Raw genomic sequence first — 26,672 nt, forward strand, 5'->3', positions numbered from 1 at the left:
CCCTAACCCCAACACACCCCTAACCACAACCCTAACCCCAACACACCCGTAACCCTAATTCCAACCCTAACCCTAATCCTAACCCTAATCCCAACCCTAACCACAACTGTAACCCCAACACACCCCTAACCCTATCCGTAACCCTAACCACAAGCCTAATCTTAACCCTATTTCCAACCCTAGCCCTAATTCCAACCCTAACCCTAAGGCTATGTGCCCACATTGCGGATTCGTGTGAGATTTTTCCGCACGATTTTTGAAAAATCTGCAGGTAAAAGGTACTGCGTTTTACCTGCGGATTTACAGCGGATTTTCAGTGTTTTTTTGTGCGGATTTCACCTGCGGATACCTATTGAGGAACAGGTGTAAAACGCTGCGGAATCCGCACAAAGAATTGACATGCTGCGGAAAATACAACGCAGCGTTTCTGCACGGAATTTTCCGCACCATGGGCACAGCGGATTTGGTTTTCCATAGGTGTACATGGTACTGTAAACCTGATGGAAAACTGCTACGAATTCGCAGCGGCCAATCCGCTGCGGATCCGCGGCCGATCCGCTGCGGATCCGCGGGCAATCCGCTGCGGATCCGCGGCCAATCTGCTGCGGATCCGCGGCCAAATCCGCACTGTGTGCACATGCCATAACCCTAACCCTAACCCTACCCCTAGTTCTAGTTCTAACCCTAGTTCTAACCCTAACCCTAGTGGAAAAAAATATATATATATTTTCTTTATTTTATTATTGTCCCTACCTATGGGGGTGATAAAGGGGGGGGTTTATTTATTATTTTTTTATTTTGATCGCTGTGATAGAACCTACCACAGCGATCAAAATGTACTTTGCCGGCCGGCAGATTCGGCGGGCGCACTGCGCATGCGCCCGCCATTTTGGAAGATGGCGGCGCCCAGGGAGAAGACGGACCGACTTCGGGAGGCTCGGTAAGTATGAGGGGGTGGTGGGGGGGTGGATCGGAGCACAGGGGGGGGAGCGGACAGGAGCACGGGGGAGCGGACAGGAGCACGGGGGAGCGGACAGGAGCACGGGGGAGCGGACAGGGGGACGGAGGGGGGTACCGGACAGAACGGAGGACTGGGGAGGAGATCGGGGGCGGTGGGGGGGGCAGAACATGATTTCCAGCCATGGCAGATGCTATTGCAGCATCGGCCATGGCTGGATTGCAATATTTCACCATTTTCATAGGTGAAATATTGCAAATTGCTCTGATTGGCTGTTGCACTTTCAACAGCCAATCAGAGCGATCGTAGCCACGTGGGGGCAAAGCCACCCCCCCTGGGCTGAAGTACAACTCCCCCTCTCCCTGCAGATCGGGTAAAATAGGAGTTAACCCTTTCACCCGATCTGCAGGGATGCGATCATTCCATGACGCCACATAGGCGTCATGGGTCGGATTGGCACCGACTTTCATGACGCCTACGTGGCGTCAAAGGTCGGGAAGGGGTTAACAGCGGCAGTTAAGGGTACTTATTCCTCAGTGCTGCTTTTTAATGGCGCTGAGAAATAAGTGTATAGTGCCCCCCAGTTTTGGAAAGTCTCCGGGATCTCGGCTACTGGGTGTAGCTGAGACCCCAGAGAACATGATTCGGGTTGGTTTTTACCGACCCCGGTGTTGCGATCAAGGTTATTCATGGAATTACAGCGACCACAAAAAAAGTCTAATTTCCCATTTAATTTCTCACTCCTCTGATGTGATCTAGCACATCAGAGGAGAGAGAAATGGGGTCCCTTGATCCCCCCCGGTATTTCCGGTGTCCCTGGACCCTCCTGCTTCCCCGGTTCTGTCCCTCGGCCTATTGTTGCTAAGATCTGTCAGCCGGCATCTGGCAACAATAGATTTTTCCTATTGGTTCATTTTGATCACTGTGATAGACCCTATCGCAGTGATCAAAATAAAAATATAGTAAATAAAATGCCCTTTTTCATCCCCTTAGTTAGGTAAAAGTAATAAAATAAATGTATTTATTTCCATTTTTCCATTAGGGTTGGTCTAGGGCTAAGGCTAGGGTTGCGGCTAGGGTTAGAGTTATGGTTGAGCTAGTGTTAAGGTTGGGCTAGGGTTAGGGTTGGGCTAGGGTTAGGATTGAGCTAGGTTTAGGGTTGGGGCTAGGGTTGTGTTGTGGTTAAGGTTGTGGTTAGTGTTATGGTTGGGATTACAGTTAGGGTTGAGATTAGGGTTAGGGGTGTGTTAGGGTTAGGGTTATGGCTAGGGTTGGGATTAGGGCTAAGGGTGTTTTGGGGTTAGGGTTGTGGTTAGGGTTATGATTAGGGTTGGGATTAGGGTTAGGGGTGTGTTGGGGTTAGGGTTGTGGTTAGGGTTGGGATTAGGGTTAAGGGTGTGTTGGAGTTAGGGTTGTCGTTAGAATTGGGGGGGTTCCACTGTTTAGTGACATCACGGGGTCTCCAAATGCGACATGGCGCCCACCATTGATACCAGCCAATTTTGCATTCAAAAAGTCAAACGGTGCTCCCTCCCTTCAGAGCCCTTCCATGCGCCCAAACAGTGACTTTTCCTCACATACGGGGTGTCGGCATACTCAGGAGAATTTGCACAACAAATTTTGTGGCTCATTGTCTCCTGAAACCCTTGTGAAAATAAAAAAGTTTGGTTCCAAAGTATTTTTTTCTGAAAAAACTAAAATGTTCATTTTTTCCATTCACATTGCTTCAGTTCTCGTGAAGCACCTCAAGGGTAAATAAACTACTTGAATGTAGTTTTGCACACCTTGAAGGGTGCAATTTTTAGAATGGTGTCACTTTTGGGTATTTTCTGTTATATTGAACCCCCAAACTCAGTTAAATGTTTTTGTAAATTTTGTTGGAAAACTGAGAAATTGCTGGTCAAATTGTAACCTTTTTAACATTCTAACAAAAACATTTGAACATTTCCAAAATTGTGCTGATGTAAAGTTGACATGTGGGAAATGTTATTTAGTATCTATTTTGTGTGACACAACTCTCTGATTTAAGGCTACAAAAATTAAAAGTTTGAAAATTGCAACATTTTCAAAATTTTTGCCAAATTTCATTTTTTTAAAAATAAACACAAGTATATCGAAGAAATTTTACCACTAACATGAAGTACAAAATGTCACAAAAAAAAATATCTCAGAATCAGTGGGATACATTGAAGCATTCCAGAGCTATAACCTCATAAAATGACATTGGTCAGAATTGAAAAAAAAATTGGCTTGGTCATTAAGTAGCAAATTGGCTCTGTCACTAAGGCGTTAAAATATCACTGACTGTTTAATTTTCATGAGTTCAATTGTATTCAGTCTCTGCCCACCAAGTGTGACTGATAGCTGCAGCTTGTACTGAGCAGTGTGAAATCTCAACAGCAGGAGGGGTGTTGAGGAGCTGTTAATCAGGTGGATGAAGATTGAGATAAACTTCTAGAATGGATTACAGAGGTATTCCTCTATTATTAGAGGAAATAGCATAACATACACCCTAAAATAACAACCTTACTAAATCAAATTTAAAAACCAGACATATATATCAACCCAAGTGAGAACAATACAGTATAGTCACACCCCTACACCCCTATGAACACAAATCCACCCATACTGATGGGTCACACTGATCCAAAGAACCGGGTAGTTCTCGTTTGCCTTATGAAACTCCTGGTCTGTCATTGCCTAACAGCGGAGGCTGGCACCCTATATGTGAACGGCAGTGGAGCCCCCGCTCCAAGATGGCTGTCTTTCCTAAGCCCTGGAAGTCCCTTATAATTGCTTATATAGATCTCAGGGCAAACATTCAATCAAAGGGTAATACAGATACAGCCTTAACGGTAAACCCAATGGAGTGTGCTAGACTGTTTTCATAATAAAGTGCATTAAGTGACAATGTGCAAAAACAAAACCAGTTCCTTCTGTACTGGGTCCCATAATTAAGGCTAATAAACCCTAATGAATCCCTTAAACACTCATTTCCTGCCTACCAGCGGAGGTTGGCATTTTAGTTAAAGTTGATGATATGGTGCTTCCGCTCTCCCTATATAACCCTAGTAAACAAATACACATGTACAATCAAAATTGCAGAGGTGAAAAGATTTTATCTTAATGAAAATCAAAAGCTCTTCCCTCAAACTACCTCAATGTTGATGCCTGTAGAATGCCTCAAAAATACATCCAGTGTCAACATGTAGAGGTAAAAAGTTTTTGAGGCATAAGCATTGATGAAAATCAATGCTTATGCCTCAAAAACTCATTCAATACTGATGCCTCAACAAATGTATATAAAATATCAAAATACAGAGGTGAGAGGGAATAACATTAATGATAATATATCCTGATACCTTTGGATGTCACAATACTTATGCCTCAGGAATGCCTCAAATACTCATCTAATATCAACCAAAAGGAATTTATCTTTGATGGAAGTAAAATGCTGGGCATGTTATTTACCTAAGCAATATCTATGTCATCTGAGCAACATCTCACCGTCTGTTTGGAGATTAATATTTGTTTGGAGAGCACATGGGGTACACAGATCAAAGAAGAGATGACATGAGAGGAGAAGACAACAGATGGGGGAGAGAGAAAGCGCACAGGGGTGAGAGAGACAGAGCACAGGGGGGAGACAGCTCAAACGGGACAGCACATGAGGGGAGAACACAGCACAGGAAGGAGAGAGACAGCAGACAAGGGGGATATAGCACATGGGGTAGACAGGTCAAAGAACAGAGCACAGACGGGAGAAGTCAGCACATGGGGAAAGAGAGAGTAGATAGGTGGGTGAGCACATGGGAGGAGAGATTTTCAACGCTGCAAAGCCTGCCCCCATCATGACATTACCACCCTCCCAATGCGATAGCATCAGGCCTCCATCTAGTTGTTCTATAAAATTGTTAATAGTTTATTATTAGAGGAAATACAACATTTTTATTCGGCTTAAGAGATCTATTTAGTAGTGTACATAGTTCGGATCTGGTAACAGACCCATTTTATAATGTACATGAACCACTATGTACAGTTCGATGTGTAAAGAGATGAGATAATAGTCTTTTTTTAAATAGGTTTTTGGTCTCTTAGCAGCAGAAAAAAACATCAAAAACACACATTAGGTAAAAACGAAGTTTGTTATATATACTAATACTGTAATGATTATGACACAATGTAAAACTGCTGAATTTTGATCTCAATAATGAATTAACTCCTGTTACTTTTTTTTTTGCAGATGCCTGCACATCCCCTCCTGAACTTCCCTTTGCAGCGGTGGATATAGAAGTTAGCAACCCCGAGTATGCTGATAGGGAAGAAAGCTTGCAGTACAAATGTCGTCCAGGTTTTGTTCCCGTTAGTGGCTCAAATAATAAAATTACTTGTCTTGAAAACCTCAAATGGTCACAGTATGACATATTCTGCAGAGGTAAGTTTATTTCTACAACTGTGCAGGACATCAATATAAGATCTGCGGAGGACCAACAATTGGGTCTCCCACTGACCAGCTGTTACAAGCTCTGGTGGTGATGCACAATGCACAAGACATACTATTAGGCTGTCTGCCAGTATAACATTCATAGGCTGAATAATGCTCTACACTACATAAATAGTGCGTGGCATTATGTATGCAAATAAAAAAATCGGGTGTTCAAGTCCCCCTGGGAGACTAATAAATATTGTGAAAAAAATAAAAAATGTTTTTAAGTATTCAAAAATTCAGAGAAAATGAAGAAAAATCCACATTTTCTGATAAAAAGTTGATTAAACCCTTTCTGGCATTGGACATACTATTCCGTCCATGTGACCTGGGACTTAATTCCCATGGATGGAATAATACGTCATAGGCGATCAGCCGTGCTCACGGGGGAGAGCGGCTAATCACGGCCAGGTGTCAGCTAATTCTCACAGCTGACACCCGACACATTAATCTAATGTGTATGGGGGGTAAATATTTTATGTTTTCTAAAGTCTCTTTCTGTTTTTGAAAGTTTTGTATAAGTCTTTTAAAAAAGTAAGGTCCAAAAATAACTTTTCTTTTTTCCATGCAGCAATATCATGTGGCCACCCAGGACAAATAGATAATGGAGAGATGCAATATGACCACTTCTCTTTTGGTTCAAGAGTCAACTACACTTGTAATCCAGGGTAGGTTGGCATTAGAGAAGTCACAGTTTTTCAAGAGACAACTGATAATTTACTTTGTATCAAAAACTATTACAATGTAGAATTATTAATATACAGTATGTAAAACAGCAGATTGGCTTATCACAACATATAACCTCTTAACGCTCCATCATGGAGTGGATTGCAATGTGTGGAGCAGTCTCAGGAGCTGTGCGCTCACAGAGGGCAGATGCCGACTTTGTTGCACAGATGGCATCTAACTCTTAGCTTCAATTGAAGTTGGCACTGATCAATGTTTTTAGCCCCTTAAAGGGAACCTGTCAGCAGTTTTGGCCAATATAAGATATGGCCACTGCCTTTCAGGGCATATCTACAGCATTCTATAAAGCTGTAGATAAGCCCCCGGTCCGACCTGAAAGATAAGAAAAATAAGTTTTATTATACTCACCTGGGGGGGCAGTCCAGTCCGATGGATGTTGCAGGTCCAAGTTCGGCGCCTCTCATCTTCTTGCGATGCCGCCTTCCTGCTGCTTCATTGCTTCCCGGCATCGCGGATCCTATGCAGGCGTACTTATCTGCCCTGTTGAGAGCAGACCAAATTACTGCAGTGTGCAGGCGCTGGGAAAGGTCAGAGAGACCCACCTGCTGACAGGTTCCCTTTAAATACTGTTTCCAGTCCGTGACAAAATATTGATTCTCAGTGGGAGAAACAAAATAATAATCTTGTGGTTATGATACCTTTTAATGGCTAGCAAAAGTAAAATGTGTGATGTTACAAAGCAAGCTTTCAATACTACTTAGGTCTCTTCATCAGGCATGATATTAGGACTGTCTACTGCAATACTACAGTATGGTAATATAAGTGATGAAACAATATCAGGTTCAAGTTCCTGGGGAGTAGTAAAAAGAAAAAGTTTATAGTTTATAATTTATAAAGTTTCTACAAATATTAAAATAAAATGTAAAGAATGAATCAAACACCTTTTCCCCACTTACAAATACAGACATTTAAAAAAATAAAATAATAGACATATTTATTGTATTCACATTTGGAAAAGTTTGATCTATCAAGACATTATACTGTTTAACTCATATGGTGAACATTATAAAGAGAGAAAGCTCAAAAGCTACAATTTATTTGTCTTGCTGTACTTTCTACAAAAATGCAGTTAAATGTGATAGAAACATTACATGTATTCAAAAGTGGTACCATTAAAACTACAGCTTCCCAAACAAAAAAAACAGACCTAACAGAGCCCCGTAAGAGAAAAATAAAAAGCTATAGGTCTCGTAGTTTTTAACTAAAATAGTTAAAGGGAATTTTTTACTACCCAAATCTGAGAGCAGCATAATGAAGGGGCAGAGACCCTGATTCCAGCTGTTTAACTATTTAACCCTGATTCTAGCTATTTGACAACTTTCTGTGTACACTATGCGTAGGCAGAAAATTGCTAATCAGTGGTATGCGCTGGGTCATATAGTGTTCAACATTAAGCAAGCTGGTAGATATGTAGATGTGATTTTATCAAAACTGCAGAAGGCAGCCCAGTAAGTGATACATTGATGGAATCAGGGTCTCCGCCCCTACATTATGCTGCAAAAAAATGGTGACATAATCCTTTTAAGTATCCACAAATTTCCAAAAGATTACTTGTTGTTTTAACTGTTCTGTAAAAATAAACTCTGCAATTTCATTGATTGCCATGGGCAACAAGGCAAGGTTTTCTGTTGGACAGACAGTTTTACCCAGGCCATTTTTTTTTTAAGAAATCAGTAAATTAAGTAGTCTCAGAGGTGGCCACTGGCCAGGATTACAATTAGGCATTTTTAAAATCCAAAACAGGAGTCAATCTTTCAAATATAGTTTTTTCTGTATGTTCCACTCCTGGTTTTGACATACAAAAACTGATGAAAAATGCTAAACGTGTGAATAAGACCTTATGGAAACAGCTTAGCTCTTAGTACTATATATTTTTAGTGACTTCCGTTCACTTCCATTTAAGTAAAGGAAACAGGGTAGCACAGCCAGCTTGGCTGTTTCCATAATTCAAGGCACTTCTGTCTGTCACATTTAGATAGGAAGACATGAATAGCCATGGAAATACTCATTTGAGTCTGTGTTTTCCTCAGTGCCGCTGTTCCTCTGAAAACTATTTTTTAAAATCAAATATGTTATTAAGATTACTTTCTCTTATTGTTATTCATATTCAAGATATTCGATGATATCAAAAAGAAATTACAGAGAATGTCAAGCAGATGGAACTTGGAGTGGTAAACCCCCAGTGTGCAAAGGTAAAGTACCAACAATGACATTGACCATATTTTTCGGACTATAAGACGCATCAGACCATAAGAGGAACCCCAAATTTTCAGAAGAAAAATAGGGAAAAAATTGATACGTCAGATGAGGGTCCATCTTATAGTCTGAATTCAGCTTTCCGGGTTGTAGGGTGTGATTGGGAGCACTAGTGGAGCGGGGTCACAGGAGGTGTTCACTGGTCTGGCTATGATCCGACTCATCCCAGGCTGGTGCGGCAGATTCGGTGGTATGGGGGCTCCTCCGACATTTTGTGAAAGCCCGGAGTCCCAACACATCCATCCCAGGCTGGTGCACGGCAGTTTTGGAGATGCTCGGTGGTGCGGGGGCTCCACCAACATTTTGTGAAAATCCGGAGCCCCCATACTTCCACTGCTGTAATGTGGTGACCTACAGGAAAATAGCCACCAGAGGCGGCGCATGCGCAGACTGAGACCTCGGCGCCGAGATCTCGTCTCCCGAGATCTCAATCTGCACATGCGGTGCCTCCAGTGGTGTTGGGCTCTAAGCTCAACACCCAATTGTGGACGTCAGGACCTCATACCACCTTCACATAGTCTGTTTCTGACAGTTTGAGCAGACACATGGATGTTAGTGGCCTACTGGAGGTCATTTTGCAGGACTCTGGCACTGCTCCTTCTGTTCCTCCTTGCACAAAGGAGAGGTAGCGGTCCTGCTGCTGGGTTGTTGCCCTGCTATGGCCCCTTCCATGTCTCATGGTGTACTGGCCTGTCACCTGGTATCTGCTCCATGCTCTGGACATTGTGCTGACAGACACAGCTACACTTCATGCCACAGCTTGCAGTGATGTGCCATCCTGGATGAACTGCATTACCTGAACAACTCATGTGGGTTGTAGACACTGCCTTATTATTATTATTATTATCTATTTATTTATATAGCACCATTAATTCCATGGTGCTGTACATGAGAAAGGGGTTACATACAGGGTTATTGATATCATTTACAGTACACAAATTTATGATGACAGATGAGTACAAAGGAGAGAGGACCCTGTCCTTGCCGACTTACATTCTACGGGATACTGGGGAAGAGACAGAAGGTCGGGGATGCGGCAGCTCTGGTGGTGTTGAGGCGGCAGCTCGGTGGTTCGTGAGGCGGCAGCTCGGGTGGTTGGTGAGGTGGCAGAATGGTTATTGCAGGCTGTAGGCTTTCCTGAAGAGATGGGTTTTCAGGTTCCGTCTGAAGGATCCTAGGGTGGTGGATAATCGGATGTGTTGAGGCGTGGAATTCCAGAGGATGTGGGATATTCGGGAGAAATCTTGGAGGCAGTTGTGTGAGGAACGAATAAGTGCGGAGGAGAGTAGGAGGTCTTAGGAGGATCGAAGATTGCTTGAGGGAAGATAGTGGGAGATTAGTTCAGAGATATAGAGAGGGGACAGGTTGTGGATGGCTTTGTAGATTAGTGTTAGTAGTTTGAACTGGCTTCGTTGGGGAATTGGGAGCCAGTGGAGAGATTTGCAGAGGGGAGAAGCAGGGGAATAGCGTGGAGAGAGGTGGATTAGCCATGCAGCAGAGTTGAGGACAGACTGGAGTGGTGCAAGGGAGTTTAGCGGGGAGGCCACAGAGGAGGGTGTTGCATTAATCGAGGCAGGAGATGATGAGGGCATGCACAAGAGTTTTAGTAGATTGTGGGGTTAGGAAGGGAGGGATTCTGGCAATATTTTTGAGTTGGAGGCGACAGGAGGTGGCCTTATGCTACTGTACAGTACCTCTACTGGTGTGAGCAATGACAAAATGCAAAGGTGACCAAAATAACAGATAAAAAGAATGATAACTGAGAAATGGTCTGTGGTCACCCAGTGCAGAACCACTTCTTTATAGAGGTTGTCTTGCTAATAGTCTATTATTTCTATGTGTTGTCTGTTTCATTTGCATAACAGCAGGAGTTACATTGTGTTGACTTGGAATTATGTTGTGTTGTTTAAGTGTTCCCTTTATTTTTTTGAGCAGTGTATAGATTGTGCCTTTTTTTTACTTGGTAATTTATGGGTACCCTTCATACTTTTATGGGAGTTTTGATCAGAAGGCACTTCATGCTTATGCTCATAGAAGGCCGGAAGACTATGGAGGAAAGAAAATAAAAGTTATTTTTCCTCTCAAGTGGCCAAGGGCCAAAGAGCTCAAAAGGGGTTTAATACAGTCCTAGGAGACCTTCCAAGTATTATACATATATTTTAAGAACAATTAGAGAATTTGCAGTGTTAAGATTCCTGGCAAAGTTATTCAGCGGAAATCAAATTTTGGGGGAAAAATTAGGTAAAGTCAGCGAATTTGAATTTCAAAAGATTCGCTCATCTCTAGCACTTGACATTCTAGCAGACCACATTCAGAACTAATGCCATCAGTGCTTCTGGATCTAGCACATGGATAACTTGTGCACCAGATTTTAGAAATGGACCCAGGAAAAGCCAAAGGATCATCTTTTTGCAGGACTCGAAAGCTATTATTTTTTTCTTTTTTTGCAAAATAAGACAATTGCAAGGAGCTCAAATAGAGGAAATAAGTTTTATGGACTCTGGGCTATATTGCAAAAGATGATATGAAAGTGTAACATGGCCATTGTAATATAAAGCACTGTAAATCAATATCCACAGAATTCCCCCAACATGCTGCATCCTTATCTAAAAAGAGGGAACATAAAAGTGGCACCTCATACTCATCATTAGCCCTTCACAAGTTTCTATAGGAAGTCAAAAACGTTCTGACCCCAAACCAAACTTACTGAAGATTTATAACATAGAGCACGTCATGAATTAGATGAGCAGGCATCACCACTCCCTGTCGCGCCCTCATCCCACCCTAATTCCACCCATTTTTGCAGGGCTGGCCAAAACGGTCATCAAAATGGCAAAAGTCACACAATTTTTGTGCATACTCATATTGTGCAAAAATTTTGAAACTTATCAAAGTGTTTTAAACAAGATTTTTGGAGTATATACTTTTGATTAATTGGGGCCATAGTCTAGGATATCTCTGGAACATGCAACATCACTAGCTCATTCTGCAGCTTCCCAAGTTTCCTCTTCAATATTTTTTCCCTCTTTTATGCAAAAAAGTCCCTTCCATACAGGACAGCATAATCTTCAGCAATGAAGTAAAACTATAGACTTTTTGGTAAGCCTCAAGTAACTGTTGTAAAATTTTAAGAATTTAAACTATATGAAAGATTAAATAGAAAAAAGAGCACGATGGTGAAAACATATAGTGAATACATTACTTCTATATATGTATATAGACTGGTGTAATTGATATTCTTGTTTCATAGAACCTGTGTGTGATCAAATCTGGGAATTGCAAGAAGAAGCTCGCAAATGTACATCTACTCCAGATGAATGGATTAAGTATCTTCAGGTGCAGTACCTCTATCATCAAATTGAAAACTTGAAATTGGACAATGAAATTAAGAAAAAGCTAAATAATGCTACTGTTCAAATCAGTTCCACATCAGATAAGAAGAACCAAAAGAGCTGATTCTTTATAAGATGCTTTAATGCAATAAGATTACAGTTAAATTGATTAGCTATGCAGTGTTATGTAAACTCGTTTCAAAAAAATATATAACATATATATATAAATATAACCCAATAAACTCATTTACTCAAATGATGAATGTTGATTTTTCTTTTGTATATAAAGCCTAACGCACCATATTACTTACTCCTTTATTTTAAAGAGTTGCAAAAATTTTCAGCTATTTATATATTTTAAGGACTTTTTAAGGTCCTGATACCCCCCGCAATCACTGAAGTTATTGAAAGGCTGTAGAGAAATGCACAACTCAGGATAGGCAGAAGTTCTAAACTCCTGCTTGAATGAGTGACCAGGACAAGGTAAGGACTGAATAGAAAGTATTAGGCCCCGATGTAACATAATGCTTAAGCCAGAATTCTGGCATAAAACATTTTTAAAAGTCGCAAAATTGTGCAAAAATATTACAACTATTGATGTTTCCATACCACTTTCGCCCAACTCTGCCAAAGTGAGCAGAGGTGGGGAGGAACTGGTGAGGGATGAGGCATAACAACACCTGCCCAGTGTACACTACCCCAGAAATGTTACTCCAGCAAAGAGGCGCACGCAACTGATAAGATGCGCGTAATCCATTAAGTGGTGTGCGCTTCTTAATGAATTAGGTGCGCCTTACTCCTACACGCCCATCATTAACACTGGCGTATGAAATGCCAGCCTTAAGATATAGGCTTTCAATTGAATCTGTCTTCTACTCTGAGCACTTGCTCAGGCAGGAGATATGAATTTCTCAGCATTCTTTTGACTGATTGGTGGGGATCTTAGGACCTGGATCCCCACTGATCTACAGACAATTATTGGGTCTAAAAATTATAAACAATTGGTCAATTATAATTGATTAGTTGCTCTTTAACTTCCATTATATTATCTGGTTTGCAATATCGGATTTGAAGTCTGCATGCAGAGCTCCAAATGGGGTCCCAGTTTTAAAAAACAAACATTTTAAACCTCATTTTCAATTACAAATTTTTTTTTACAAAAAAAAAGTGTTTAAAAATCCTAAAATTGGAAAAATATACTTTTTATATCATTTGTGACATTGCAGAAAATATCAAGTATAACTTGCTATTTAGTAAAGTGCTGATGTAGTATCGAAAATTAAACACAGGGTGGCAACAAGGTAACATGGTAAAAATTAGCCAAGTGAAACCACTTGGCAATCACAATGAAAATCTAGTGGTATTTTAAACCCTTTGCACAAAATGCCAGATATGTTCATCAGTGTTGTGGTCAGCATATGTAGAGAGGAACATGCAGTGGATTCAGGTTATGTTACATAGCCGGCATATTTCCCCTGCGGCAGTGGCTACAGCTGAGCTCTGATTGCTGCTGTTAGCACTTTAGCTGCTGCTGCTAATCTCTAACAGCGGCTTTTAAATTTCACCAGCCCCACAATATACAGTATATCACAAAAGTGATTACACTCCTCTGTGTACAAGCCTTCAGGTAGACTCAGGAGCATGTGAACATAAGACACCAGTAGGTTTATTATATGCAGCATAAGCTACGGTGTTGAAAACAAAACACAGCCCTCCGGGCACGACAGAAAAACAAAAACAAAAGTCATCACATACAGTTCAGTCCTCCTTTGTACGTGGTACTCCCACACACTGTAAGGAAAAAAACACTTTCAGTCCTCAACTTCTGTGGGAAGTACAGAATCTCCCCACAGCTCCATACACAGACCGAACCACAGGTCCAGGTATATATCACATGTACTAGTCACGTGACCATGACATCACTGCAGGTCCTCAAACACCTGCAGGTCCTGCAGGGAAAGGGGTATGGTGAGCACCCCTCCCGCCTGCACTGCGGGTGCTCACATGAAACCTGCCCATTAAACTCTGTACATGGCCTCTCAGCACCTAGTGTGCAGGAAGCACAAAACACTCTGGTTTCACATCACTGACCACTGCATAAGCAGTGTCATGTACCTCCCTTCCTCTACAAAGCTAGTGGTTCTGTCACACCTTACATTTTTGTAAATATTTTATTATATCTTTTCATGGAACAACACTGAAGATATGACACTTTGATACTGTGTAAAGTCATTAATAAACAGGTTGTATAATAAATTACATTTAGTGTGCCCTTTAAATGACTCAACACACAACCATTAATGTCTAAACCGCTAGCAACAAAAGTGATTACACCCCGAAGTGAAAATTACCAAATTAGCCATTTACCATATCAGGTGTCATGTGACTCATTAGTGTTACAAGGTCTCTTGTGAATAGGGAGCAGGAGTGTAAAATTTGCTGTTATCGCTCTCACACTCTCTCATACTGGTCACTGGAGGTTCAGCATGGCACCTCATGACAAAGAGCATTTTTGCCCTGCGTTTTTCACCACTGACTTAACTGAAAATCAACCAAAAATGCATAAAAAAACACACCAAAAAGGCTAATTTTTGCAGCTGCGTTTTTCCTGCCAAGAGATGCAGAAATGGCGCAAAAATTTTACTCAAAGTGTGGACATACCCATGTCAGTATTATATTGCTCACCCATAGACTATTCCATGGTCTGGAGTATATTTCTTTGGTCTATAACCCTCCAAAGTGCATAGCCTTTATGAGTCTAGGAGTGCCAATACATGACAATTTGAACAGAATAAGTATGAGGCCCTTCTTTATGTCTTTTTGTCTAATACAGGATGTACCTTAGTCCATTATTTTTAGCAGTTCTTGCTTCCATCATAAATTGCATTGATATTTCATATTTTTTAATAATAAAGTAATTTAGGTTTACTTAAATTATATATATTTTTTTAAATCCATTTTAAATATTGCCTTATACAGGAGTTATACAGGCAAAAAAAAATTCTTAATGTAGCGCCCCCACTGCCGCAGGGCCGAGGGGTACCCGGTACCGGGCCTCCGAGTCTCTGCTCTGGGGTTGTCACGGTGGCTAGACCCGGTCCGTGACCCTGCTGAGGGGCGTACAGTAATAGATGTGGATAGATGATGGTGGTGGTGATGCTGTAGTGGTGCGGTGCAGTAAATAACGAGGACACCAGGTTGCAGTCTCTTTACCTCTTTACTGAAGATCTCTGGGTCCTCAGTCCGGAATCTGGATAACCAGGCTGCGCAAGTCCGGCCGGTCCAATGGCACCTCCAGAGTTCTCTTAACAGGTGGAAATCTGTGCCTTCCTGCTAGCGCTATGTGTTGTGGTCCTTCCCTGCTGTGCTTACGGAAAGTCCCCACAACTGTTGTGTCTGTTTCTTAAGTTCCCTCACAACTCGATTAGATGATGTTCTGCTAATCCTCCGTCCCTCCCTGATGTTACGGTTTGAACGGCACCCGTATGACGGGTAGGCTCGGAGCTCTTCCGGGACCCTAGAGTCGCCCCTCTCCACAAGTTGCCCCCCAAGACTGCATAGGTGATTTAGGCGAGACAGCCCGCCTTAGACTGACTGTCCTGCCGTTGGTTTAGAGTATTGCCTGAAGCTGAATATTGTAATACTCCCTCGGCGTTCCAGCCGCCGGTTGTGCGCCTCAGTAGGATGTTGCCTCGGTCTCACAGCACGACTCCTACTGGTATTCTCCTTCTTGCTTTGATCTCGTTTCTCACTCAGCACAATCTATCTCGCTTCCAATCCCTTCTTGGGCACCGCCGCTATGCTGAGCAGGCACGGTCCCGTTACGTTCGCTCAAGTTGCCAGGCCTCTGTCAGGATCCCACCCCTGACAGGGACCCTACCGAATCTTCTCCCACAACACCCTCTACCACAAGGTGTTGCCTGGTTCCAACCCAGTCAGCTTTCTGATCTAACTTCCTGCCTGACCCCCAGTTTACCCACAATGGTGGGGAGTGGCCTAATAAATAGAACCCTTAGCTCCCCCTGGTGGCCCGGCTGTGAAATGTATTGGTGTCTGTGATACCTGTCCAGATGAACTCCTTCAGTGCCATCAGACGTACTATAGCTCCCCTTAGTGGCGGAACCACAGTACTGCAACGACCAGGACTCTGGGGCGCTGCACTCCCCCCCCGGTTAAATCCAGTACTCCGGGACTGGGAAGAAAACAACAATACAGGTTAGCAAAAAGACATACAATTTTGTTGAGTGCAATAACAATAAGTATACTTGAACAGAGCTTCCCTTTATGGGAGGTGAGGACACTTGAACTGTTGTGAACTATACTTCTTGGCTCCCTCTTGTGGTCACTAGTGATTTGGCACTTGATTGTCTTTTACCAGGTTGGTACTCACCTGCTTCGTTAGGCCTGGGGTGTTGCTATTTAAACTTCCTGGATTCTCAGTCCAGTGCCTGGCATCATTGTAATCAGTTCATTTCTGTTTGCTCCTATCTTCAGGTCCTGGTTCTTTGCAAGATAAGCTAAGTCCTGCTTTCTTATTTTTGTTTATTTGCATTGTTCTTATTTTTGTCCAGCTTGTACAAAATTTGATTCCTGATATCGCTGGAAGCTCTAGGGGGCTGATATTCTCCCCCCTCACCGTCAGTCGGTTTGGGGGTTCTTGGATACTCAGCGTGGATATTTTGCAGGGTTTTTTGCTGACCATATAAGTCATCTTTCTATCTTCTGCTATTTAGTCAGTGGGCCTCTCTTTGCTAAAATCTAGTTCATTCTTACGTTTGTCTTTTCTTCTTGCCTCACCGTTATTATTTGTTGGGGGCTTGTATTACTTTGGGGTCTTTTCTCTGAGAGAGGTCTTATTTTCCCTGATAGGGTTAGTTAGTTCTCCGGCTGGCGCGTGACGTCTAGGATTAACGTAGGCACGTTCCCCGGCTACTGTTAGTGTTTGCACTAGGATCAGGTATATGGTCGGCCTAGTTACCACTTCCCTATGAGCTGGTATTTATGTTTGCAGACTTGCTTTAATCTCACAGATCCCCTGCCATTGGGATTCATAACAGTATGCCAGGCCATTAATAGTTAATACATTGCAGAAGTGGGATTAAAAGAAAAGGAGTTCTGAGTTTTTTTTTTTTTTTCCTCCTCTTTCTTCCTTCCCCTTTTTCTCAGAGTGGCTGTAAGCTTTGCTGCATACATGAATGTTCAGACCTTGATTACTAGTGTGGATCAGCTTGCTGCACGAGTGCAGAGTATTCAGGATTTTGTTGTTAGCAGTCCTATGTCTGAGCCTAAGATACCTATTCCTGAGCTGTTCTCTGGAGATCGATTTAAATTTAGGAATTTTAGGAATAATTGTAAATTGTTTCTATCTTTGAAACCTCGTTTGGAGATTCAGCTCAGCAAGTTAAAATTGTTATCTCCTTTTTGCGTGGCGACCCTCAGGATTGGGCTTTCGCGTTAGCGCCAGGAGATCCGGCATTGGCGGATGTTGATGCGTTTTTTCTGGTGCTCGGATTGCTTTATGAGGAGCCTAATCTTGAAATTCAGGCAGAAAAAGCTCTACTGGCTATCTCTCAGGGCCAGGATGAAGCCGAAGTGTATTGCCAAAAATTTCGGAAATGGTCCGTGCTTACTCAATGGAATGAATGTGCTCTGGCCGCAAATTTCAGAAATGGCCTTTCTGAAGCCATTAAGAATGTGATGGTGGGTTTCACAATTCCTACAAGTCTGAATGATTCTATGGCGCTGGCTATTCAGATTGATCGGCGTTTGCGGGAGCGCAAATCCGCTAATCCTCTGGCAGTGTTGTCTGAACAGACACCTGTTTCAATGCAATGTGATAGAAACCCCGATCCAGCAATGCAATGTGATAGAATCCTGACTAGAACCGAACGACAAAATCATAGACGACAGAATGGGCTGTGTTTTTACTGTGGTGATTCTACACATGTTATATCAGCATGCTCTAAACGCTTAACCAAGGTTGTCAGTCCTGTCTCCATTGGTAATTTGCAGCCTAAATTTAATTTGTCTGTGACTTTAATTTGTTCATTGTCTTCCTACCCTGTTATGGTGTTTGTGGATTCAGGTGCTGCCCTGAGTCTTATGGACTTGTCGTTTGCCAAGCACTGTGGTTTTGTCCTGGAGCCTTTAAAAGTTCCTATTCCTCTCAGAGGAATTGATGCTACGCCACTGGCGGAAAATAAACCGCAGTTTTGGACACAAGTGACCATGTGCATGACTCCTGAACATCGGGAGGTGATTCGTTTTCTTGTTCTGCATAAAATGAATGATTTGGTCGTGTTAGGTCTGCCATGGTTACAGACCCATAATCCTGTTTTGGATTGGAAGGCTATGTCTGTGTCGAGTTGGGGTTGTCAGGGAATTCATTGCGATTCTCCGCCGGTGTCTATTGCTACTTCTACTCCTTCAGAAGTTCCTGAGTATTTGTGTGACTATCAGGATGTATTCAGTGAGTCCAGGTCCAGTGCTCTTCCTCCTCATAGGGACTGTGACTGCGCTATAGATTTGATTCCTGGCAGTAAATTTCCTAAGGGACGATTATTTAATTTGTCTGTACCCGAACATGCTGCGATGCGTTCTTATGTCAAGGAGTCTTTGGAGAAGGGGCATATTCGTCCATCCTCTTCCCCTCTTGGTGCGGGATTCTTTTTTGTGGCCAAGAAGGACGGGTCTTTGAGACCTTGTATAGACTATCGGCTTCTGAATAAAATCACTGTTAAGTTTCAGTATCCTTTGCCACTATTGTCAGACTTGTTTGCTCGGATTAAGGGTGCCAAGTGGTTCACCAAGATAGATCTTCGTGGTGCGTACAACCTTGTGCGCATTAGGCAGGGAGATGAATGGAAAACTGCATTCAATACGCCCGAAGGTCATTTTGAATACTTGGGGATGCCCTTTGGGCTCTCTAATGCTCCTTCAGTGTTTCAGTCCTTTATGCATGATATCTTCCGGAAGTATCTGGATAAATTTATGATTGTTTATCTGGATGATATTCTGGTTTTCTCGGATGATTGGGATTCTCATGTAAAGCAGGTCAGGATGGTGTTTCAGGTTTTGCGTGATAATGCTTTGTTTGTGAAGGGCTCAAAGTGTCTCTTTGGAGTGCAGAAGGTTTCCTTTTTGGGTTTTATTTTCTCCCCTTCTGCTGTGGAGATGGACCCAGTCAAGGTCCGAGCTATTCATGATTGGACTCAGCCCACGTCTGTTAAGAGTCTTCAGAAGTTCTTGGGGTTTGCTAATTTCTACCGTCGCTTTATCGCTAACTTTTCTAGCGTTGTTAAACCTTTGACAGATATGACCAAGAAAGGTTCTGATGTGGCTAATTGGGCCCCTGCAGCCGTGGAGGCCTTCCAGGAGCTGAAGCGCCGGTTTACTTCGGCGTCTGTTTTGTGCCAGCCTGATGTCTCACTTCCCTTTCAGGTTGAAGTGGATGCTTCTGAGATCGGTGCTGGGGCTGTTTTGTCGCAGAGAGGCTCTGGTTGCTCTGTGATGAGACCATGTGCTTTTTTCTCTAGGAAGTTTTCGCCTGCTGAGCGGAACTATGATGTTGGTAATCGGGAGTTGTTGGCCATGAAGTGGGCATTTGAGGAGTGGCGTCATTGGCTCGAGGGCGCTAAGCATCGTGTGGTGGTCTTGACTGATCACAAAAATCTGATGTATCTCGAGTCTGCTAAGCGCCTGAATCCTAGACAGGCTCGTTGGTCATTGTTTTTCTCTCGTTTTGACTTTGTGGTCTCGTACCTGCCTGGTTCGAAGAATGTTAAGGCTGATGCTCTTTCTAGGAGCTTTGTGCCTGACTCTCCTGGAGTCTCGGAGCCAGCTGGTATTCTTAAAGAGGGAGTAATCGTGTCGGCCATATCTCCTGATTTGCGACGTGTGTTGCAGAGATTTCAGGCTGGTAGACCTGACTCTTGTCCACCTGACAGACTGTTTGTTCCTGATAAATGGACCAGCAAAGTCATTTCCGAGGTTCATTCCTCGGTGTTGGCAGGGCATCCGGGAATTTTTGGTACCCGAGATTTGGTGGCTAGGTCCTTTTGGTGGCCTTCCTTGTCACGGGATGTGCGGTCATTTGTGCAGTCCTGTGGGACTTGTGCTCGGGCTAAGCCTTGTTATTCTCGTGCTAGTGGGTTGCTTCTGCCCTTGCCCGTCCCGAAGAGGCCTTGGACACACATTTCCATGGATTTCATTTCTGATCTTCCGGTGTCTCAAGGAATGTCTGTCATCTGGGTGGTGTGTGATCGTTTTTCCAAGATGGTCCATTTGGTACCCTTGCCTAAGTTGCCTTCCTCTTCCGATCTGGTTCCTTTGTTTTTTCAGAATGTGGTTCGTTTACACGGCATTCCGGAGAATATCGTGTCCGACAGAGGATCCCAGTTTGTGTCCAGATTCTGGCGATCTTTTTGTGCTAAAATGGGCATTGATTTGTCGTTTTCATCTGCCTTCCATCCCCAGACTAATGGTAAAACGGAGCGAACTAATCAGACACTGGAGGCTTATTTGAGATGTTTTGTTTCTGCGGACCAGGATGATTGGGTGACCTTCTTGCCATTGGCGGAGTTTGCCCTTAATAATCGGGCTAGTTCCGCTACTTTGGTTTCGCCATTCTTCTGCAACTCTGGTTTTCATCCTCGTTTCTCCTCGGGTCATGTTGAATCTTCTGAATGTCCTGGGGTGGATTCTGTGGTGGATAGGTTGCAGCGGATTTGGAATCATGTGGTGGACAACTTGAAGTTGTCACAGGAGAAGGCTCAGCATTTTGCCAACCGCCGCCGCGGTGTGGGCCTCCGACTTCGTGTTGGGGATTTGGTTTGGTTGTCTTCTCGGTATGTCCCTCTGAAGGTTTCCTCTCCTAAGTTTAAGCCTCGCTTTATTGGTCCTTATAAAATTTTGGAAGTTCTTAACCCAGTTTCTTTTCGTTTGGATCTTCCGGTGTCGTTTGCCATTCACAACGTGTTCCATAGGTCTTTGTTGCGGCGATACGTTGTGCCTGTGGTTCCTGCTGTTGAGCCTCCTGCTCCGGTGTTGGTTGAGGGCGAGTTGGAGTACGTGGTAGAGAAGATCTTGGATTCTCGTCTCTCTAGACGGAGGCTTCAGTATTTGGTCAAATGGAAGGGCTATGGTCAGGAGAATAATTCCTGGGTGGCCGCCTCTGATGTTCATGCGGCCGATTTGGTTCGTGCCTTCCACGCTGCTCATCCTGGTCACCCTGGTGGTCTTGGTGAGGGTTCGGTGACCCCTCCTTAAAGGGGGGGTACTGTTGTGAACTATACTTCTTGGCTCCCTCTTGTGGTCACTAGTGATTTGGCACTTGATTGTCTTTTACCAGGTTGGTACTCACCTGCTTCGTTAGGCCTGGGGTGTTGCTATTTAAACTTCCTGGATTCTCAGTCCAGTGCCTGGCATCGTTGTAATCAGTTCATTTCTGTTTGCTCCTGTCTTCAGGTCCTGGTTCTTTGCAAGATAAGCTAAGTCCTGCTTTCTTATTTTTGTTTATTTGCATTGTTCTTATTTTTGTCCAGCTTGTACAAAATTTGATTCGTGATATCGCTGGAAGCTCTAGGGGGCTGATATTCTCCCCCCTCACCGTCAGTCGGTTTGGGGGTTCTTGGATACTCAGCGTGGATATTTTGCAGGGTTTTTTGCTGACCATATAAGTCATCTTTCTATCTTCTGCTATTTAGTAAGTGGGCCTCTCTTTGCTAAAATCTAGTTCATTCTTACGTTTGTCTTTTCTTCTTGCCTCACCGTTATTATTTGTTGGGGGCTTGTATTACTTTGGGGTCTTTTCTCTGGAGGCAAGAGAGGTCTTATTTTCCCTGATAGGGTTAGTTAGGGTCGGCTGGCGCGTGACGTCTAGGATCAACGTAGGCACGTTCCCCGGCTACTGTTAGTGTTTGCGCTAGGATCAGGTATATGGTCGGCCTAGTTACCACTTCCCTATGAGCTGGTATTTATGTTTGCAGACTTGCTTTAATCTCACAGATCCCCTGCCATTGGGATTCATAACATTGAACGTTACAAACATGGTTAGATATCATAGCAACATGCTATAAGTAACTTTTCTTACCCAACCGGGTATTCTACTTAGTACAAATGCTCGAACAATAATTTAACATTGCCTTTAAGGACGTACACTCTAAATCCACTAAAGACCTTCTTATAATCACATCATAAGGCAATTTAACTTTTTCATTCTCCTTCTTTAAATCTGCAGGACTGCCTGTCCTAACGGCACCAGACCTTCTGCCTCTCCTTTCTGTTACAGGACCGCCCCGTTCAGCCCGGGCCTACTGCCTTTTCAACTACTATACACAGTATAGAACATAACAGTGCACCTGGCACTTAACCCTTCTTGGCCTGGGAAGAGTGAGGTCCAGGGTTACACCCAGGGCTGGACAAACGCCGTTAATCCGTCTTGCATGTACTGTTAAATCGTGCGCAGCGATAGCGGCTGCTGCAAGATCAGTCACTGGAACGGAGTCAGCAGCTGTGGCACTAGCAGTCGCGGGAGTGGTGTCAGTTGTCAGGGCAGGGTCGTCCTTCCTACCTGCTTCAGATGCGGTCCCTCCGGTGCCGTCTGCTCTGCCTCCGCTGGGGTCTGGAATGCTGGCTGCAGGGCCTCGTGCTGCGACGTTGTCATCTCTGCTCGCAGCATCTCACTTTCCGGCAGGGCCTTGCTTTCTGGCTTCGGAGCGCTGGAACTTCTTTCTTGCTCCGGACCAGACGAGACTGCCGACAGATGTCTGGTGAGGCTCCCGATGATGGTCTTCTTCCACCCGGCCTCAGTGCTCAGCTGCGTCTGCGGGAGTTGGTGGATCAGCTCGTCCGCTCCGGTCTGCAGGAGGTCAGCGTCAACTATGGAGGTCTGGCTGCGGTGCCTCTCCGGGTAGCTGGGGGAGTCCTCGGCTCCGACCCCACGCTCCGGCTCCGGGCGGCTCGCCATGGCATCCTCCATGTCGCTGACTTCTTCTTCCTGGTCCTTTTCCCGCTCTCTCCTTCGTGGGCGGTTTCGTTTTCTTTGTCTCTGCCCACCATTGAGGATCAGGAGGCGGACCTCGGCTGCTGACGGACACGTCCTCAAGGGGCAGAAATACTTAGACTGGGCGGCCATTGTCTTTCGCGCTCTTCAGCTTGTTCACGCCCACTTCCACGCCCTTCTTCTTCTCCTGCGCTCTCCTTAGCGCTGTAATGGCGGCGGTTTTGGCGGGAACTTCTGGCGGCAAGTGGCAACACACAGTCTTTGCAATCAGTCACAGTCCAAGCATAATAAATCACAGTTCCAAGGCACACATGACCTGATTCTTCAGGCTTAAGTAGATCCTGTTCGTGACGCCAAGTTGTAGCGCCCCCACTGCCGCAGGGCCGAGGGGTACCCGGTACCGGGCCTCCGAGTCTCTGCTCTGGGGTTGTCACGGTGGCTAGACCCGGTCCGTGACCCTGCTGAGGGGCGTACAGTAATAGATGTGGATAGATGATGGTGGTGGTGATGCTGTAGTGGTGCGGTGCAGTAAATAACGAGGACACCAGGTTGCAGTCTCTTTACCTCTTTACTGAAGATCTCTGGGTCCTCAGTCCGGAATCCGGATAACCAGGCTGCGCAAGTCCGGCCGGTCCAATGGCACCTCCAGAGTTCTCTTAACAGGTGGAAATCTGTGCCTTCCTGCTAGCGCTATGTGTTGTGGTCCTTCCCTGCTGTGCTTACGGAAAGTCCCCACAACTGTTGTGTCTGTTTCTTAAGTTCCCTCACAACTCGATTAGATGATGTTCTGCTAATCCTCCGTCCCTCCCTGATGTTACGGTTGGAACGGCACCCGTATGACGGGTAGGCTCGGAGCTCTTCCGGGACCCTAGAGTCGCCCCTCTCCACAAGTTGCCCCCCAAGACTGCATAGGTGATTTAGGTGAGACAGCCCACCTTAGACTGACTGTCCTGCCGTTGGTTTAGAGTATTGCCTGAAGCTGAATATTGTAATACTCCCTCGGCGTTCCGGCCGCCGGTTGTGCGCCTCAGTAGGATGTTGCCTCGGTCTCACAGCACGACTCCTACTGGTATTCTCCTTCTTGCTTTGATCTCGTTTCTCACTCAGCACAATCTATCTCGCTTCCAATCCCTTCTTGGGCACCGCCGCTATGCTGAGCAGGCACGGTCCCGTTACGTTCGCTCAAGTTGCCAGGCCTCAGTCAGGATCCCACCCCTGACAGGGACCCTACCGAATCTTCTCCCACAACACCCTCTGCCACAAGGTGTTGCCTGGTTCCAACCCAGTCAGCTTTCTGATCTAACTTCCTGCCTGACCCCCAGTTTACCCACAATGGTGGGGAGTGGCCTAATGAATAGAACCCTTAGCTCCCCCTGGTGGCCCGGCTGTGAAATGTATTGGTGTCTGTGATACCTGTCCAGATGAACTCCTTCAGTGCCATCAGACGTACTATAGCTCCCCTTAGTGGCGGAACCACAGTACTGCAACGACCAGGACTCTGGGGCGCTGCACTAACATTTTTTTTCCTGTAAAATGCAATTTCCTGTCGGTTTGGAATGTTTTATTGTAACTCCTTAAAGTAGATTAAAAGTGGAGTAAAAGTTCTCCGCAGAGATCCTGGAGTCAGAGATGCTTCCAGAGGTCTTCCGCTTGCTATTCTCCTATTTTCACTGCCCCCATACCTCTTTGTAAGGTCTGATGGAAAAAAGCTCAAATTTCCCATTGACTCCCATTATACTCATTACTTGAAACGAGTGTGCGAGCATTAGAAGTTACTCAGTTTGAGCAACGAGCACCCGAGCATTTTAGTTCTCGCTCATCCCTAATCAGAACACAAAGCAAAGAGCAATACACCACAGATCAAGACTATGACTGGCAATGGTCCGACCATTGCTAGCCAGCTAAATAACTAGGGAATCAACCTGGAAGGGTAACACCTGGAGGAAACCCCTTAGACCGGGCCAGATTGGGCAGTTGACCTGTCACTCACAATACTAACAGCCCAGCATGTCCCTGATCCTATCGAGCGGTTGAGATGACACTCACAGCGTCCTTAGGACAAAATGAGTGGTGGAATCGTGACAAAATCCTCTGAAAATGTCAAATCACATTCGATGATTCAGACTTTTGGAAAAAAAATACATTTTTTGATCTTGTCGCTTGGGTTCTTGCATCTAAGAAAAATTCATTATTTGAGGCTGCGATAATAGACAAAAAAGAAAGGAACTAACTATTGGATAAAATCAGATAACAAAACTTATAAAAGTCAAGAATTAAATCCTTTTACAATGAAGCATTCTAGTGACATAATGTATGAAATTTGCAGAAATTGAAAAACTGTTTTCTATAAGCCATATCACCTGAAGTAAATTTCACAATAAAAGGTATTTTGATGGTGAAATACTACAGAAAAGGTTAAATACCCACACATTCCCTCCATATCCTCTTTATTTTCTAATTATTTCATTTTTTAACACTATTTGACACCACTTTAGCGGTAGTGTCCATTCATACCTATTTCTGAAATACGTATGAATGGTCACTACCTCTAAAGTGATGTCAAATAGTGTTCAATAAAGGAAAAAAGCGCAATGTACATATATACACAATACACAAATAATGCAATATAAAAAATAAAAGATGTGAGCAGTAACACTGTGCAGTATAGTACCATGTGTATAGTCCCCCAGGTAAATTGGTTAATAGAACAGCATCATATGGGATTGAGGACCCTGTGTGTATCGCAACAGGAGAAAGTTAGGAAGGAAACAAATTTTAGCAAAATTTGAGCATTTTGTAAATGTTTTTATTTGAATTATTTAGGTTTTTGTGTTTGTTACATATTAAAAACTTACGGTATATGGTTTAAATTTAGGAAGTTCAACTGATCTATTGTACATCTTTCCTTTTTTGAATTGCATACGTTTTACTAAAATTTTGGTTATGTTACGTGTATGCCGCTAGGTTCAGATAGGGGCAGGACAGGTCTCATGAATTCTTTGGAACTCTGGGGGAATCGTTACTCAGGGTGACCATGTACTGCAGCTTCCTCAGGCACAAGATGGATCCATTTGCTCACACAGATACAATTGATATAGTCCTCATGAAAAGGGTTGAGCGAAACGGATCGGTCATTTTCATAAGTCGCCGACTTTTGGCAAAGTCGGCGTCTCATGAAACCCGACCCGATCCCTGTGTGAGGTCGGCCATGCGGTACGCGACTTTCGCGCTAAAGTCGCGTTTCAATGACGCTAAAAGCGCCATTTCTCAGCCAATGAAGGTGGACGCAGAGTGTGGGCAGCATGATGACATAGATCTCAGTCCCCACCATCTTAGAGAAGGGCATTGCAGTGATTGGCTTGCTTTCTGCGGCGTCACAGGGGCTATAAAGGGGCGTTCCCGCCGACCGCCATCTTACTGCTGCTGATCTGAGCGTAGGGAGAGGTTGCTGCCGCTTCTTCAGAAGCAGGGATAGTGTAAGGCAGGGTACACAAAGCCCCAAACCGCTTGTGCTGTAGCGATTTCCACTGTCCAACACCACCTTTTGTTTGCAGGGACAGTGGAAGCTACATTTTTTTTCCTCAGCGCTGTAGCTCATTGGGCTGCCCTAGAAGGCTCCCTGACCCTGATTTTTTTTTTTTAATTCTCCCTGACAAAAAAAACATAGTGGGAGATTAAGATTGGCATTTGTGCTTGAGTGCCGGTCTTGTGTGTGCCATCTGTCTCAAATTATTGGGGCACATAAAACCTAGTGTGTCATACTGGGAATTTTTTTAATTCTCCCTGAAAAAAAAAACATAGTGGGAGATTAAGATTGGCATTTGTGCTTGAGTGCCGGTCTTGTGTGTGCCATCTGTCTCAAATTATTGGGGCACATAAAACCTAGTGTGT

At 44.1% G+C, this 26,672-nt stretch overlaps 1 protein-coding gene across 1 annotated transcript in view; it reads left to right on the forward strand.

Annotated features, from left to right (window-relative positions):
- Nucleotides 1–12,038, forward strand: part of LOC143815679 (complement receptor type 1-like) — a 184,092-nt gene extending 172,054 nt beyond the window's left edge. Inside the window, exons 23-26 of the mRNA XM_077295191.1 lie at nucleotides 5,202–5,393; nucleotides 6,016–6,112; nucleotides 8,304–8,383; nucleotides 11,698–12,038. Of these exons, the coding sequence (XP_077151306.1) occupies nucleotides 5,202–5,393; nucleotides 6,016–6,112; nucleotides 8,304–8,383; nucleotides 11,698–11,903 (575 nt within the window). The 3' untranslated portion in view covers nucleotides 11,904–12,038. The remainder of the gene's footprint in view (nucleotides 1–5,201; nucleotides 5,394–6,015; nucleotides 6,113–8,303; nucleotides 8,384–11,697) is intronic.
- The last annotated feature ends 14,634 nt before the right edge of the window (nucleotides 12,039–26,672 follow it).

This window comes from Ranitomeya variabilis, chromosome 3 (assembly GCF_051348905.1).
Source record: "Ranitomeya variabilis isolate aRanVar5 chromosome 3, aRanVar5.hap1, whole genome shotgun sequence".
Classification (NCBI taxonomy): Eukaryota; Metazoa; Chordata; class Amphibia; order Anura; family Dendrobatidae; genus Ranitomeya; species Ranitomeya variabilis.